Below are 14,089 nucleotides of genomic sequence, written 5' to 3'. Positions count from 1 at the left end.
ATGCAGTGCACCTTTTTAAAATCTGTTTTTGAAGAAGTTAAATTGAAAAATAATTTTCATTTGTTGATAGAAATCTATAATCTGAAACAGTTCACAAAAACTAAAAATATTTTAATACTTTGCTTCTGGACAAATAATTAAAGGGCTAAGATTTTAAACAGGACAAGCCCTGGAAATTCTTGGAACAAGTAATGCATCGTGGTTATTTCCATCCTTTCCATTTCCTTTCCCAGTGTAATTATACATTTCAACTTTTCTTCACAAATTATTCCCCTCTATTTCACATCCCATTACATTTTTTATTGCAGCCACTTTCCCTCTTGCTTTAACCTAGGCTTTTCCCATAACCAGAACTAAGCAATCTTTCTATTTTGCACTAACAAGAATGTTGCTAGATAGATGAGACTCAATTGCGGAAAGAATAGAAAAGGTCTTGATTTCAAATGGATCCAAGTAAAGACTTATGGTGTGATTAGAGTCTCTTGTCCTAGGAATTTTATTTCCAACAGTATTTCTTATCTATAATATCTGTTATCACATTTTTATATATAAAACACACTATTACATAACAGGGTGTTTGGAATCCTTGAACTATGACTGAACATAAATAGTTTATATGAAATATGGAGACCTCTCTCTAAATTCATTCAAGAATTTGCTTGTGCATTGTATATTATCTATGAAATGTTATTTGATTGCTGTCATTTGCAGCAATTCCTTGCCACATTACTGGAAGCTAAAGTATCAAAATAGGACAACGTTCAGTCATATTCAAACCTGCAATACACTTGCTGGACATTAAACTACTTTTAATATGAAAACATTTTAAAAAATACACATTAACTTTCTGAAAGCACACAGATTTGCAATATCAAAACTTATCCAGACATTTACTTTTTCCAAAACTGTTAATTTTTTCTGCTAACATAGATGGTCAAACATATATAGAAAATATATTTAACTTTTGTCATTTCTTTATTCTTGGTGTCAGTTGCTTACAGTTATTCCTTCGAGGCATTCCTATGTTCTAAAAGAGCATAAGTAAATTCATATTTGGAACCCAACAAGCTGGCAGTGTGATCCTATTTTCCAGCCTTTGCTGCTCAACAGTGCGCCTTGCCTATTCACCTCAAAAATCATATGGAAGAAATATTTTATATAGTTCTAAAGTCCAAGACTAACAACTACATACCACATGTTACTAGAGAGTGAGAGTGAGCGTGAAAGAGAGACAGAATGTGTGTGCGTGTGTGAGCGAGAGAGCGACAGAGAGAAAGAGAAAAAGAAAAAAAGATAGATAGCACAGGGAATTCAGGGTCTCCTAAATAAAAAGGAAAATATTCCGGACATGCTGGGGCAGTGAGCTTGCCAGGGCTGGTTGGGAGATAACGGTGAGAACTGCTCGCCCATCTGGTTTCCATTCTGCTAACACTCATGCTGTACTGTTAAAAAAAGACTGTCCAGATAACCAACTCCAAAACACATGGGAGAGAAGCCTGTGGAATTAATCTGTTACTTATACAAGAGGCATATATCCCTCATGCTTAAATATCACAGCATTCTACAAGTACTGAAGCATAAACTGTAATTATAAATCTGAAATCATGTTACTTCTGTGTATCTCTACACTTTAGCACACACAATTAGTCCTAATACAGAACTTCCTTACGGAATCTTGAAAGCTATCCAAAATAGTCACCCAAGCATCTCCATCTGCAGCACAGCTCTGCTGAGGATTAAAACTGCCTCCCCAACCCAGCAGACACATGCTTCTACTGTGCTGACAGTTTGGTGTCAGCCAGAAGGTTTCATGCACAGCCAACCTGCCTGGATCAGATGGAGCCAGAGCCGAGAGGTCCTCCAAATTAAATGTAATGCCACCATCTGCAACTCATTCAGTGCTGTTTAGCGCAATCAATTCATGATGGAGATAATGTTGAAGTAATGGGCCAGTCCTAATCCATGTCCAAAAAAAATGCAAGCCTCTAGTAAAGTTAGTGACTTGATATAAACTCAGAAAATGTGGTTTGAGTATTTATAAATCAGTTCCATTTGTTCTGGATAGCATAATCATTCTGAATGATGATTCTTTTTTAGCAAAGCTATAGTTTAAGTGTACAAAATAATCTTTTCAACTCAAAATGGTAAAAGGTTTCTCCAATACTTGATTCAAAATTTAAAAGCATGGTCATAGGAATGTTGATTTAACTTCCTTTGCGCTCTCTAGAAAAGAAACATTTACTTGAAGTGCATTTATTTTTCAAAGAAGATACCAGTCATAGCCTTTAATTTGAAAATAATTATGCATATGTCAAAGGCTGAAGAGAAACAAACATTTGAGAGCAATAACATGAAATAAATTTTGTTTCAAGATGATGGCACATACAACTTGGGAGTCTAAATAAGTTAAAAGCCAATTTAAAAGACAGGGACAAAAAGATAAAGCAATTTTGAGAGTTTGTTTTTAAAAATTGTTAAAAAGAGAAGCTGACTGAAAATGACTGCCAAATTCCTTTATCTAATAGCATCCAATCTGTGAAAATCCTCAATGTATGACGCTATATAAAGCGAATGGAATTACTTCACTACACACACAGACTATATTAATTATTCAGTCCGTTTTAAAAGTGGGTGACTTAGGATCTGGTTTCCAGGGATTCTAGTGTTCAAATCTGCAAAGTGATGTGCTCATTGTATCTCCAAAAGTGGACATTTACAGTTTGCGTGTTATAGGTTGAAATATTCATGGAATCTTGCAAACATTTGCTGAAGTATTTCAGATTACCCACTCTCACTCCTACATATTTCTCTGAATTTAACAAGTAGCCTGATTGAACAAAGCGACAGTACATCTTAATTATAAAGGCAGAATACTGTAATAAAGGTTAATGTTTTGAAATGTTATCACCAACCAAGGAGGATAATTGGAAACATCCTCAATTGCAACCGAAACTTATGCTGAAATTTAAAACTAATATGTTGTGCCAGGACCAAATACCATGAACTGTGGTACTTTGGGGTCTCTTCAGTATGAATGCCTGGGAGTGCAGTGAAAATTCTGCTGTGAGCCAAAAAGCTTGGGCTGATGGTTCTGTAACCAATGCTGAATGTATATGCACTTGTGACCCAACCCCTTAACTCAAGCTGTTTGATAGTAATTATCTCTATAATTAGAGGTTGGATAGGAGAATTGGTTTACGATTCTAATAAGCCACTGGTAAGTTTGATTACAATCCAACTTGTGTGTTTACATAAATAAGTAGATCCACCACTGCAGCAGATGCATGGGGTGCACGTCTCTTGTGGTGTGCACAGAAAAAAAAAAATCTCGTCCTGTAGAACACAGGTGGAACATGCAAGACACGATCATCAAGATTCAAAGGCAGCCTTGGGAAGGAGAGCTCACTTGATATGCAGGGGATGATTTCTCGCCTTGAATACATTATGAACTTGCAGCACGCTAATATGCCATGCAATCATAAGCACCAGATGGAACAGTGTGCAGTACATGTCCCATCAAACCTCTGCTTGTCAGGAAGATGTATTAGTGTCCCTGCACTGTTTTTTTTCTGCAATCCCCCAGTTGTCCCCTTAGATTTTTCACATTTCTTAGCATTCGGTTCCTCAATCCCTGAAGAGCACGTCCCTGGGGTTGCCTCATCTGTACCAGGTGGTTCCAAAAGTAGTTTTATTCCATTATATTAAATAAGGTGAGGGCTGTGGGACTGCAGCAGGCTATCTGCACAGTGCCTGCGGGAGAGCTACCAATTGCTGTAGCACAAAAGCTTGCTCAGATATTGTTTTATAGACAAGGTCAAAGGCCTTTTCATTTAAATCCGAAGAAAATGGTGGCAGCATTCTCTTTCTAAGACTATTCTGGTAAGTGTATTTTAGAAACATGAGCAAAATTAACGATTCTTATAGAGCTCTGTGCAGTTTTAAAATCAATTTAGAGAGGGATGCCATTACAGTACTGAAATATATTCCCTATTTATTTGTTACACCGCACTTTGCATTAATCAACCTGATTTTTTTCTTAGAACCAGCATGAAAGCAGTAGTCAGTACATTAGCCTTTGACTAGCAATTTTTAAGCAGTCATCAGTGAATTTCTGTGACTATCCCCATCTACAGAAAGCCACATCCAGTATTGAAATACTGAAACATAAAATGAAAAGCACAAAACCACAAGGCAATACTTAGGCAGAAAGCAAAAAAATGTCTGCTTTGAATTTTTTTTTTGAACTAAACGTAAACACAAACTTAATCCTCAGATGGGGATTCTGCGCAGGTCATTTTCTTTTTCTTTACATTTCTCAGAATATTTCCTTCGATGCTTCAAATCAAAATATTTCATGTTTGATACTCTCGGCCCAGCTTAGGATGCTGCTTGTCTAGAGAAGCCATATGTGACCTACATGAATCTGGTAGACGATTCTTCAGGATGGTTCTACTGCTGGAACAAAGCTGCCACGGCATATGAGGTCTCTGGACCCATAATATGAAAATCATTTGGTTCATTAGATTAGTCAGCCTGTTATAAACAAATGGCTAATGTTTTAGTTTGTGTTTCAGGGTGACTGGTATTATTCAAGTACTTTATGTTAAAAGAAATTATACAAAATCAATCCTTAAATCATTAGCAAGAACTTGAGACAACCTCTAAACTATCAGACTGAACCATAACTAACCTTATGTGAAAGCATTTTTACAGAAATAAGACCAAGAAAAGAATCGGACTTCTGTCATCTTTGAGAAATACTGAACAATCTGACATGCCCTCCAGAAAACAGACTGGACACCTCACAGAACAAAGCATGACCAGCTGCTTATAGGTAATGGTCAAAGCACAATAAATATTTCAAGTTAGAAGGAAAATAAAGAATGTTTGCAGATTTGAACAAGTCTTCATTGAAGTCAAATTCCAAAGATGCAACAAATTGCTCATTTTCAGGATGTCACAATTGTACCAAACAGATAGAAATTTACATTAAAATAAAGCTTCTTCTCCAACTAAAGTGCAGGTAAGTCTTTTATACTTATTAAAAAAAAGACTGGCGGCAGAAAGGCTGTTTATTTCTATTGGGACTTGCTCAGTGCTGTCTGCAAGTGTTTTGAAAATATCACATGACATAGCCATGTGTTAAAAATTACAGCCAGTTAAGTTCTCTGCTAAGAAAAATATGTGGACAATTTATGAAATGCGCCCCAGGATGGAGATGTCCTAAGTAGAACCAGATTCTGAAAACAGAACCAATTTTTGAAATGTAAAGAAAATGAGCTGTAGCCACATCTGGACAGCAGAAGTTAAGAGGGTGGTCTGACCTAATGCCAGGCCATTTCTAACAGAACAGTATCATTTTGTACTACAATGACCATGATCACTGATGGTCTTTCACGGAAATGACCCTGAGCAATGCCAGATGCATTAATGGTGCTGTATTTATAAGCCTGCATCTGTTCTTTGGAAGTACTGTACAGGGTTCACAAGATTTGCTTTGTGAAATTGTACACTATAGTAGCCTCTCACTTGAATACTCTTCTCCATACACAACAGCCTGACAACACACAGTTTACTACTTGCATATTTATGAGCAAAGCATATCTAAATCCATACTTGAGCACATCTCAAACTGAAATACATAAAACCAAAATATAGTAATATGACTCCCAAAGGCAGAGCTCCACACAAATACTTGTTTACACCAACAGAATTTTATATTTGTCTTGCATTTAAAATGTTGGCAGAAACGCACATTATAGGACAATAGGGCCAAATGAAAGCCAAGTTAATGCAGGCAATGTGGATTTTTAACATTTTTAATAGAATGTTAGCTTATTCACTTTTCTGTATTCACTGCAGTTATCTTTGTTAAATGGTTTCCTTGTGTTTTTACTGCTTGCCAGTTAACTTCTTGCATTCTGTGCTACTGCTAATAATGATAGCCAGAGATTTTGTTTTAACACCAAAATATGGAAAAAAAACATTTCAGCATGCTTACGGTTATTTTGTTGTCAACTCATAGCATTGAATATGCAGGGCTGTTGGTTAGAAGTTGTGACATTCAAAATAAAAGCAGGAAAATGCATTATTACAGTGAAATCTATTTTTAAAAAGGCTCCTGATTTATCCAAATTAGCATTGAGAGAAGTTCCTGAGTTGAACAGAGTCACTGAGTTCTCTTGCCCATTTAAGCTTTAACTACTCAATGTTTGCTAAAAAGAGGGTTAGAAATTAACTGTTATAACCCCAATTACTTTTTTAAAAAAAAGTTATGATCTTACTAGTCCTATTCTGAATGATAAAGGAATGCAAGTACATCACGAGGGGCAGGTTGTGAAGACCATTCTAACAGACTATAGTACAGATGGGTGTCAAGAAAAATAGCCAAGTGTCAGATTTGCTCAAGTAGATTAAATCCTGCACATGCTTGTGGTTGCACACATCTGTTATTTGCATTTTAGGCACCGCATTACAAAGGCTGACAGTATAGTACAGCACACGGGCTTTCACATATCACCAGGAAAACAATACAGTACATAAAAACATCTTCAGGTGCGTAGCTGTGGCCTGAAACAAATTAACAAAAAAAGGTGCTGGAAACAAGTAAGACCCACCAAGTAACAGGAGAAATATAACGTTAGCTTCATTAGCTCTGCTAAAATAGACAAAAAAAAATGTTCTGTTGGTTATCTAAGACCATACAACAACTCCCTAAGAAAAACCTTCAACAACTGGTAATACCTACACAGCAGTACAAGCAAGCATATACAATTTCAAAACACCATCTGCAATGTGTACTCTCCTTTAAACTGCAACCACTTCTGGACTTCTAACCAAATAATCTGGAAACAGACAGCTGTGCACTTTCAGGCTCTCCTGATAGTTTTATATTATCTTAAGATAAAATATGTATCAGTCACATGGTTTAACAGATAATATACATTGCGTGACTAATAAAATGTGACACGTTGCATACAAAACAAGACTCTATCATCAAGTCAATAAATGGTTATAATTTCACTTCCATCTTGACAGTAACTAAAATAAAATATCCTGTCAATGTTAAATATGATGGGTGAACAGGCCACCTCCACAAGACTCACCTGGCATTACTGAATGAGCTACACACTTTTACTCTCCTTAAAAAAAAAATGCAAAACTGAAGGCAGGAGACCTACTGTCTCCTGCTCTGGAATGATCAGAAAAAAAAACAGACAGCCATAAGGCTTGCTGCGGCATCCTACCTAGAGGCAGGAAACTGGGTGCGTGCTTTTGCCAGGCAGAGACAGATGGAGAGCTGACACTCCGAATTGTACTTGGAGCAGAAATGTGAATGATGACAGGAGCACATGTGGCCTTGAACCAAGCCCAATCTCTTCAGGCAGAACAATGACATGGATGTATGCACAAATTATCTCTGCCCGAGACCCTCATCTGACTTCTTTTACTGTACCTTTCTTACTAGGTCCAACGCAGGGGAGGGCAAGGAAGACGTCAGACACAGGGTTATATTGCTGTGAAGTCTTCAGATAAGCTGTGTCGTTCCTTACAGAAACGGAAATGTAAACCTTTCCTTCTTTGATTTGTTTGTCCTCACTCTTAGCAATCCTTCCACTACGCTGCTTGTAGCATTCCTTCTGCCTTCCTTACAGCATATGATTCACATGTGTCTGAATGCAGATCCCCCAGCAATCAGCCTCTGTCAGTGCAAATGCATTTTTTCCCTGTAGCCGCCTTAAACCGCTGATGAAATCCATGTGGGAACACAGGAAAAACTGACCTTTTTTGAGAGCTATGAATATGCTCTGTTCACATATGGATCAATCCATGGCTCTCTGACAACTGATGTCAGTTAACAAACACTCACAGCAGTGCAGCAGCCAATAAGCTGTTTCCTAATGTAATGCAGCTCTTTAAGGAAAAAAAATCCAGTGTTGTCAGGAGCACCTCAAAGGGTTATGAACAGCAATAATTGTCAGCTCTTCTACAACATACACCAGCTATCAAAGGATTATACCACAGACATGCATTTTAGACCACAAACAATTTCACTTTTTTTTTGTCTTTTTTCTTGAAACAGCTCTTCTAAATGCCAGGACCATATCCTCACAACAGTAATTGCGGCTTCAAATTGATCCACATTAACATGAACCAATTCCTGAGGGATTCTCACCTAGTGGTCTATCAATGAAAGGAATGACAAGACAAGGATGCTTGTGCATCGGATACTCCTCTAGTGTTTTCTGTAACTGTCATCTGGATAAGGCCTTTATCTTTGGGTTATTTAATTACAGAAAAGGTACCACACATGTGGCAGCCTCCCTGAGTATGGTTTAACCCAAGTGGCTACAGTTTGCAATCAATGCGACTCACTGCACTTCAACTATTCTTGGTATTAGTCGCAGGAAAATCAGTGACTAAAATGTGAACCTAATTTTCTGGCACCCACAAATTGAAGCAGCAATCTTAAATGGTGACAAATCAAGCTCAGGTCCCCAGATGCAAATATTTTCATTCAAGGTACTATCAAAGGATTGCAAGATGCAGCACAAGTAATGAATATAATTCTAAATTATGTTTTTTTTAAAAAATGCAAATATGTTTGCAACAAAAACATTTCAACTTCAACTTCCAGTACTGATAATAGTTTTAGATACCCTAATCAAAAGTATATTATGACTGGTTAAGAAAAAATCCGTAAGCAATGGTTTAATCAGCCAATTAAATAACACAAACAATTAAACATTTGAGCTAAGCAGAAATTATTAAAAATGTTGAAACAACTAGCTGTTAATTCAAATTTTAGCAATGTAATTAAAAGTAAAAAATCAAAAATTTTAGGTGGAACATCAAATGAACACAATATCAAATAGCTAAATCAGAAAAAAATCATTTAACGCAATAAAGCTGTTTAGAGAAAGCAAGAAACCTTACAACATATTTCACACGATCACAATTCAGTAACAATACACTAACTATATCAAGACTTTTCTTCAGGTTAGCTCAACTTTAGCTATCTACCGGCCACTAATTACCTAAATCTGATACACTGTGAATTCATGACTTCACACAGGAGGTATTAAGTGAGTTAATTCTAAAGAACTGAAACCTCATTGACACAAATTGAAAGCAACCAAAGTTTTCTACCCCATCTGCTCCCTGCTTCCCATTGGGCTTTCATAATGGAATTAATAGTTTCATATATTCAAACCTCCAAATAAAAGGACTCATTTAAGTTAGGCTACATTAACAAAAGAGGAAAGAAAATAATAATAAAAAGCCAAAATGAATTCAAATAAAGCATTTCACTCTAAGAGTTTGCTTTAACAAAGTTGAATGAAGCCTTTTCTGACTTTTGTGCAAGACTTGATAAACTGAATAACATAGCAGTCAATGATCAGCCAATGATCAATTGATGAATGGTTATTAAGATCCCCTCATCTCATGGTAGGTCTTTCTACAAAAGCCACACCAGCTTGGAGGGCGGATTCACCAATGTACAAATTTCCCTGCTTGCTTGTTTCCCTTTCATTCTCGGACCACTGGCCATCAATTGGGCTGACATATTGGAAAATAATCTTTTATGGCCAAATGGTAGTGAACAGAAATGAAAGAATTAGCATGCTTTGAAATTCAAATCTCCCATTTTGACTCTAAAGAGCCTGATTTTCCACACAGCTGGAAGCTATTAGTGTTTTCTTAAAGCCTCCTGCTGGCAAGGCTGACCCACCCATGTGAAATCTGTCAGGGAAGGACAACTCTTAGGCTTCTTCATAACTAGGCCAAGAGTGTTGTTCAGTTTCCTATGCTCCTACAGTACCACAGCTGAAGAGCTTAGCTACAAGCTTAATCACCCTCCTCCCCCCCACCACATCCTTATTATCTGACTGATGACGAGTTAGCTCTGTTGAAATGCAAGGGTAATAGTTTATGCTTCAGTGAAGTTTCCCTCCTCTGCAGTAAAGACAAAAAACTCATAGGGCTGTAGTGTACTGGGTGCCATCTGGACTACTTTCTCTGAAAGTTACCCCATAGCACACATAAGGCAAAAACTTCCAAAGCTTTCCCTTATTCTATTGATCTATTTGTAGCAAACAATTCAGTTTTGTTTAAAAAAATGCTTGATTACACTGAGATTGAATGTGTTGTAGATCACTTTGATAAATGTGGGTTAAAAAAAAAAATCAGCAAGTCTTCCCAGTCATGTGTTTATTTCCTCTTGTAACTAAAAACTTACCAAAAGTCCATCTCACAATGAGTGTAACACAGCATCAACAAAAATCAATTAACTCTTCAATTAGTTTGAAAGTTAAAGTCACACATTGGTGGCTGAAAACCTTAAAATATGGTGGAAAAGAAATGAAGACTATGGTAGTTTAAACACAACAACAAATTTTAGTGAAGCATTTCACAAGAAATCCTGAAGAGCCGACTTCGGCAGTCTAACCGCAGAAAGATAAAACCACTAGATGGAGCTGGTAATACAGCACAACAGACAAATCATGTTAGCATCAGCTGTTCAGGGGGCTATAGGTATTACGACTAAAAAAAATGATGAGGAGGCTCATTATCTCTTCATATCTGTAAAACCTTTGCTTTTTACAGGTAGCCACAGCTCTTACTTTATGGTTCCAAGCCTATTAAATAGAAAGTACTTTTATTCCTTTCACACAATATGGCAAGAAATGAAAATATATATATATATATGTGAAAATGTGCACAAGTTCAAATTCAAATAAACCAAAAACAAAATACACAGCCAAATGCTTTTCTTTCTTATTCCTCTTCATTATTTTTTTTCTTGTAAATCCTATCTCTGAATTCAGTCTCTGCAAAATTGACAGTGTAGTTAAACAAATTTGGCAATGGTTTTATTTAGTTATCTTTTCATGCATTATCACAAACAGTAGACAGGGCAAATTCCAACCTCGGATGCAAGGAGGAACAGAGGGAGCAATGAGCCAATTCTTTTGTCCACAACAACAGGCATCTGTCAATGCTGAAGGGGCTGGGAGAGAGCATTACTCGCAGGAACCCGAATTCCTGACCAAACCCTCTTCCACACAATGAATCCTGAATGAAAGGAACCCAGGCCAGGCAGAGATAGCATGCTGTCAGGAACCAGCCCTGACGTTTGTGAACGGACAGGACTGGCTTGCAGGATGTCAGAGCAACAAACTGCAATCCAAGATACAGAATTTTCACACACTTGTTACTGGATGTTTTGCTCCTCAGGTTGTTAAACACGGAAGCAGGAATGTTGTATATGGGTCTGACCCATGCTATGGCTCCACAGAAACTCAGCTCTGCTTCCGCTAAAACTTGCTGGAGCATCAATAATAAAAGTATGTTTTCTTTTCCTCTGAACCACCCATACATTATAGCTTTGTATAAACCACAAATGTACTTATCTGCTATACTTTAATACATTCTTTTAAAAATATTATATTTTAAGTCAAAAATATTAACATGACTCTCCAAATAAAAACAAAACTCATTCTTCAACAGCATTATTTTTGATATTTAGAGACCCATAGAAGTGTCTTAAAACTGTCTGGTTTGGAAAATATCTTGCTTTAAGAGACAGTATTCTTTCGTTCAAACAGTCATAAATCAGATTCATGAAACAAGCTTTCTACAGTTTTCCCAGCCTTTACTAAGAAACCTTGAAAGCAAGATATTTTTTGCAGCATAGAGTTATGATAAATATATTGAAGCATTTTCAAACTGAAAATAACTGACTTCTACAATTCTAATGGATCTCAAATATTAAAAAAAAGTCTTACTATATCACAATGAAGCATAATCCATGTCAAAAAAATTGCCATACAGTGGATTTGGTGTTTCTATTAATACAGTCAAACCGGTCATGAGAAAGGGATAGGAAGATGTGCCACATGGGGAAGTTAGGGATATTATTGAAGATCGCTGCTCAGCATTTGGTAATTTAAAACATCGTGAGTTCTTTTCTGTGGCATGAAGGCAAAGGGGAGAGGAAGCACATGGAGCAGAAGAGTAAGAAACATAGAAATATTGAAAACAGAAGCAAAGATAGGCCATTAAACCTTTCAATTCATTCACTCTGATCACAGCTGATCACGTAACTCAGTTCGCTATTTCTGCTTTCTCCCTTTGATCTCTTTATCACTAAGAACCATATCTATCTCTTTCTTGAAAACATTCAATATTTTGGTCTCAATCACTTTTTGTAGTGCAGAATTCCATGGGGACACCACACAGTGAAGTAATTTCTCCTCAACTCAATCCTAAAGAACCTATCCTGTATCCTTAAACTGTAACCCCTGGTTATGGACTTCCTGTCATTAAGAACATTCTTCATGCATTTACATAGTCTAGCCCTGTTGAAATTTAAAGGTTTCTTTGAGATTCCCCCTCATTTTTCTAAATTCCAGTGAATATTGTCCTCATTGATCCAGTCTCTCTTCATACATCAGTGCTGCCATTTCAGGAATCAGTCTTGTAAACCCTCATTGCAATCTGTCAATAGCCAGAACATCCTTCTTTATATTAAGGAGATCAATACTGCACACAGTATTCCAAGAGTGGTCTCACAAAAGCCCTGCATAATTGCAGCAAGACATCCCAGCTTCAGTACTCAAATCTTCTCGCCATAAAGTCCTATTTGCCTTCTTCACCGTTCACTGCACTTTGTGACTGGTGCGTAAAGGCACCCATGTGTCACTGCACCTCCCCCATACCCAAACTATCCCGTCCAGATAATAAACTGCCTTCCTGTTTTTGCAACCAAAGTGGATCACCTCAATTATCCACATGATACATCATCTGCCATGCATCTGCCCACTCACTCAACTCATCCAAAATATACCTAAAGCGTCTTTACATGCTCCTCATAACTCATTCTCTCACACAGCTTTGTCTCATCTGCAAACATGGAGATATTACATACTATTTCTTCATTTAAATCATTAATATGCATTGTGAATAGCTGGGGTCCTGGACTGATCCCTTCAGTACCTAACTAGTCACTGGATACCGCCCAGACAAATACCCAATTATTCCTACTTGCTTTCCTGTCTGCCAAGCAGTTCTCGATCCATGAAAGTACACTTTACCCAATTCCATGTGCTTTAAATTTTACATGCTAATCTCTTATGCGGGACCATATTGGAAGCCTTCTGAAAGTTTAGTAAACCACATCCACTGGCTTTATCAATTCTATGTTATATCCTCAAAGAATTCCAGTCAAATTATTAAGTATGATTTCCCTTTCATTTAAGTGTTCTGTTATTAAAACTTTTACAATAGTCTCTAACATTTCTCCCATTACTAATTTCAGACTAATGGATCTATATTCCCCTGTTTACTCTCTACCTCCTTTTTCTTTTAAATAGTGGGGTTACATCAGCAAACTTCAACACATAGGAACTTTCCGGAGTGTATAAAACCTTCAAAGATGACCACGAATGCATCACTATTTCTAGGGTCATTTTCATAAGTACTCTGGGATGTACTTTTGACGTAATCTGGGACATAATCTACTGAGCCCCGGGGAGTTAGCAGGCTTTAATCCTATCAATTTCTCCAACATCATTTCCTTCAGTTCCTCATTTGTGAAAACAGAACCAAAACATATACTTAATTGAACTGCTATGTCCTTCTTCCCCATTACAACTTCCCGTTTCTGACTGTAAGGGGCCTACATTTTTCTCTTTTTCTCTTTGGATACCTACCAAAACTTTTACAGTTTCCACATTCCCCATAAGCTTACTCACAAACTCTTATTTCCCCCACTTAAATCAATCCCTTTGTCCTTCTTTACTGAAATCTAAACTGCTCCCTCTTCTCAGGTCTGCTGCTCTTTTTGGGCAATTTGTACATCCCTTCCTTGGATCTGATACTATCCCTAACTTCCCTTGTTAGCCGTAGTCGAGCCACTAGTTTTATTTTTGTGTCAGTCAAGGCAAAATTGATTGGTTCAGAGTGTCAATGAAGGAACAGATAATGTAAACTACAACGCTAAAACAACTCTGTGACGATAGAAGCATCAAGTTTTAGGATTGAAATACTTTGTTCCATTTTAAAAAGGAGGTTGCAAATCAAAAAG

The 14,089-nt window shown here is 37.1% G+C and overlaps 1 protein-coding gene across 13 annotated transcripts in view; it reads right to left on the bottom strand.

The window, feature by feature from the left end:
* runx1t1 (RUNX1 partner transcriptional co-repressor 1) overlaps nt 1–14,089 on the bottom strand; it is a 136,967-nt gene that overhangs the window by 80,106 nt on the left and 42,772 nt on the right. The window contains exon 1 of one of the 13 annotated variants that reach the window (XM_043688091.1): nt 9,039–9,062. The exons of 8 other annotated variants lie outside the window; for them this stretch is intronic. Coding sequence is in view for 1 of the 5 variants with exons in the window: in XM_043688085.1 (XP_043544020.1) it covers nt 7,107–7,113 (7 nt within the window). In the remaining 4 variants the exon portion in view is untranslated. Of the gene's footprint in view, nt 1–7,106; nt 7,180–7,456; nt 7,602–7,783; nt 7,807–8,937; nt 9,005–9,038; nt 9,063–14,089 lie in introns of those variants that run through there. 4 more of the 13 variants (XM_043688089.1, XM_043688092.1, XM_043688093.1 and 1 more) reach the window with 4 other exon arrangements.

This window comes from Chiloscyllium plagiosum, chromosome 4, assembly GCF_004010195.1.
Source record: "Chiloscyllium plagiosum isolate BGI_BamShark_2017 chromosome 4, ASM401019v2, whole genome shotgun sequence".
Taxonomy (NCBI): Eukaryota; Metazoa; Chordata; class Chondrichthyes; order Orectolobiformes; family Hemiscylliidae; genus Chiloscyllium; species Chiloscyllium plagiosum.
Note: the sequence above shows the minus strand (reverse complement) of the source record. Positions and strands in the feature narration are given on the sequence as shown.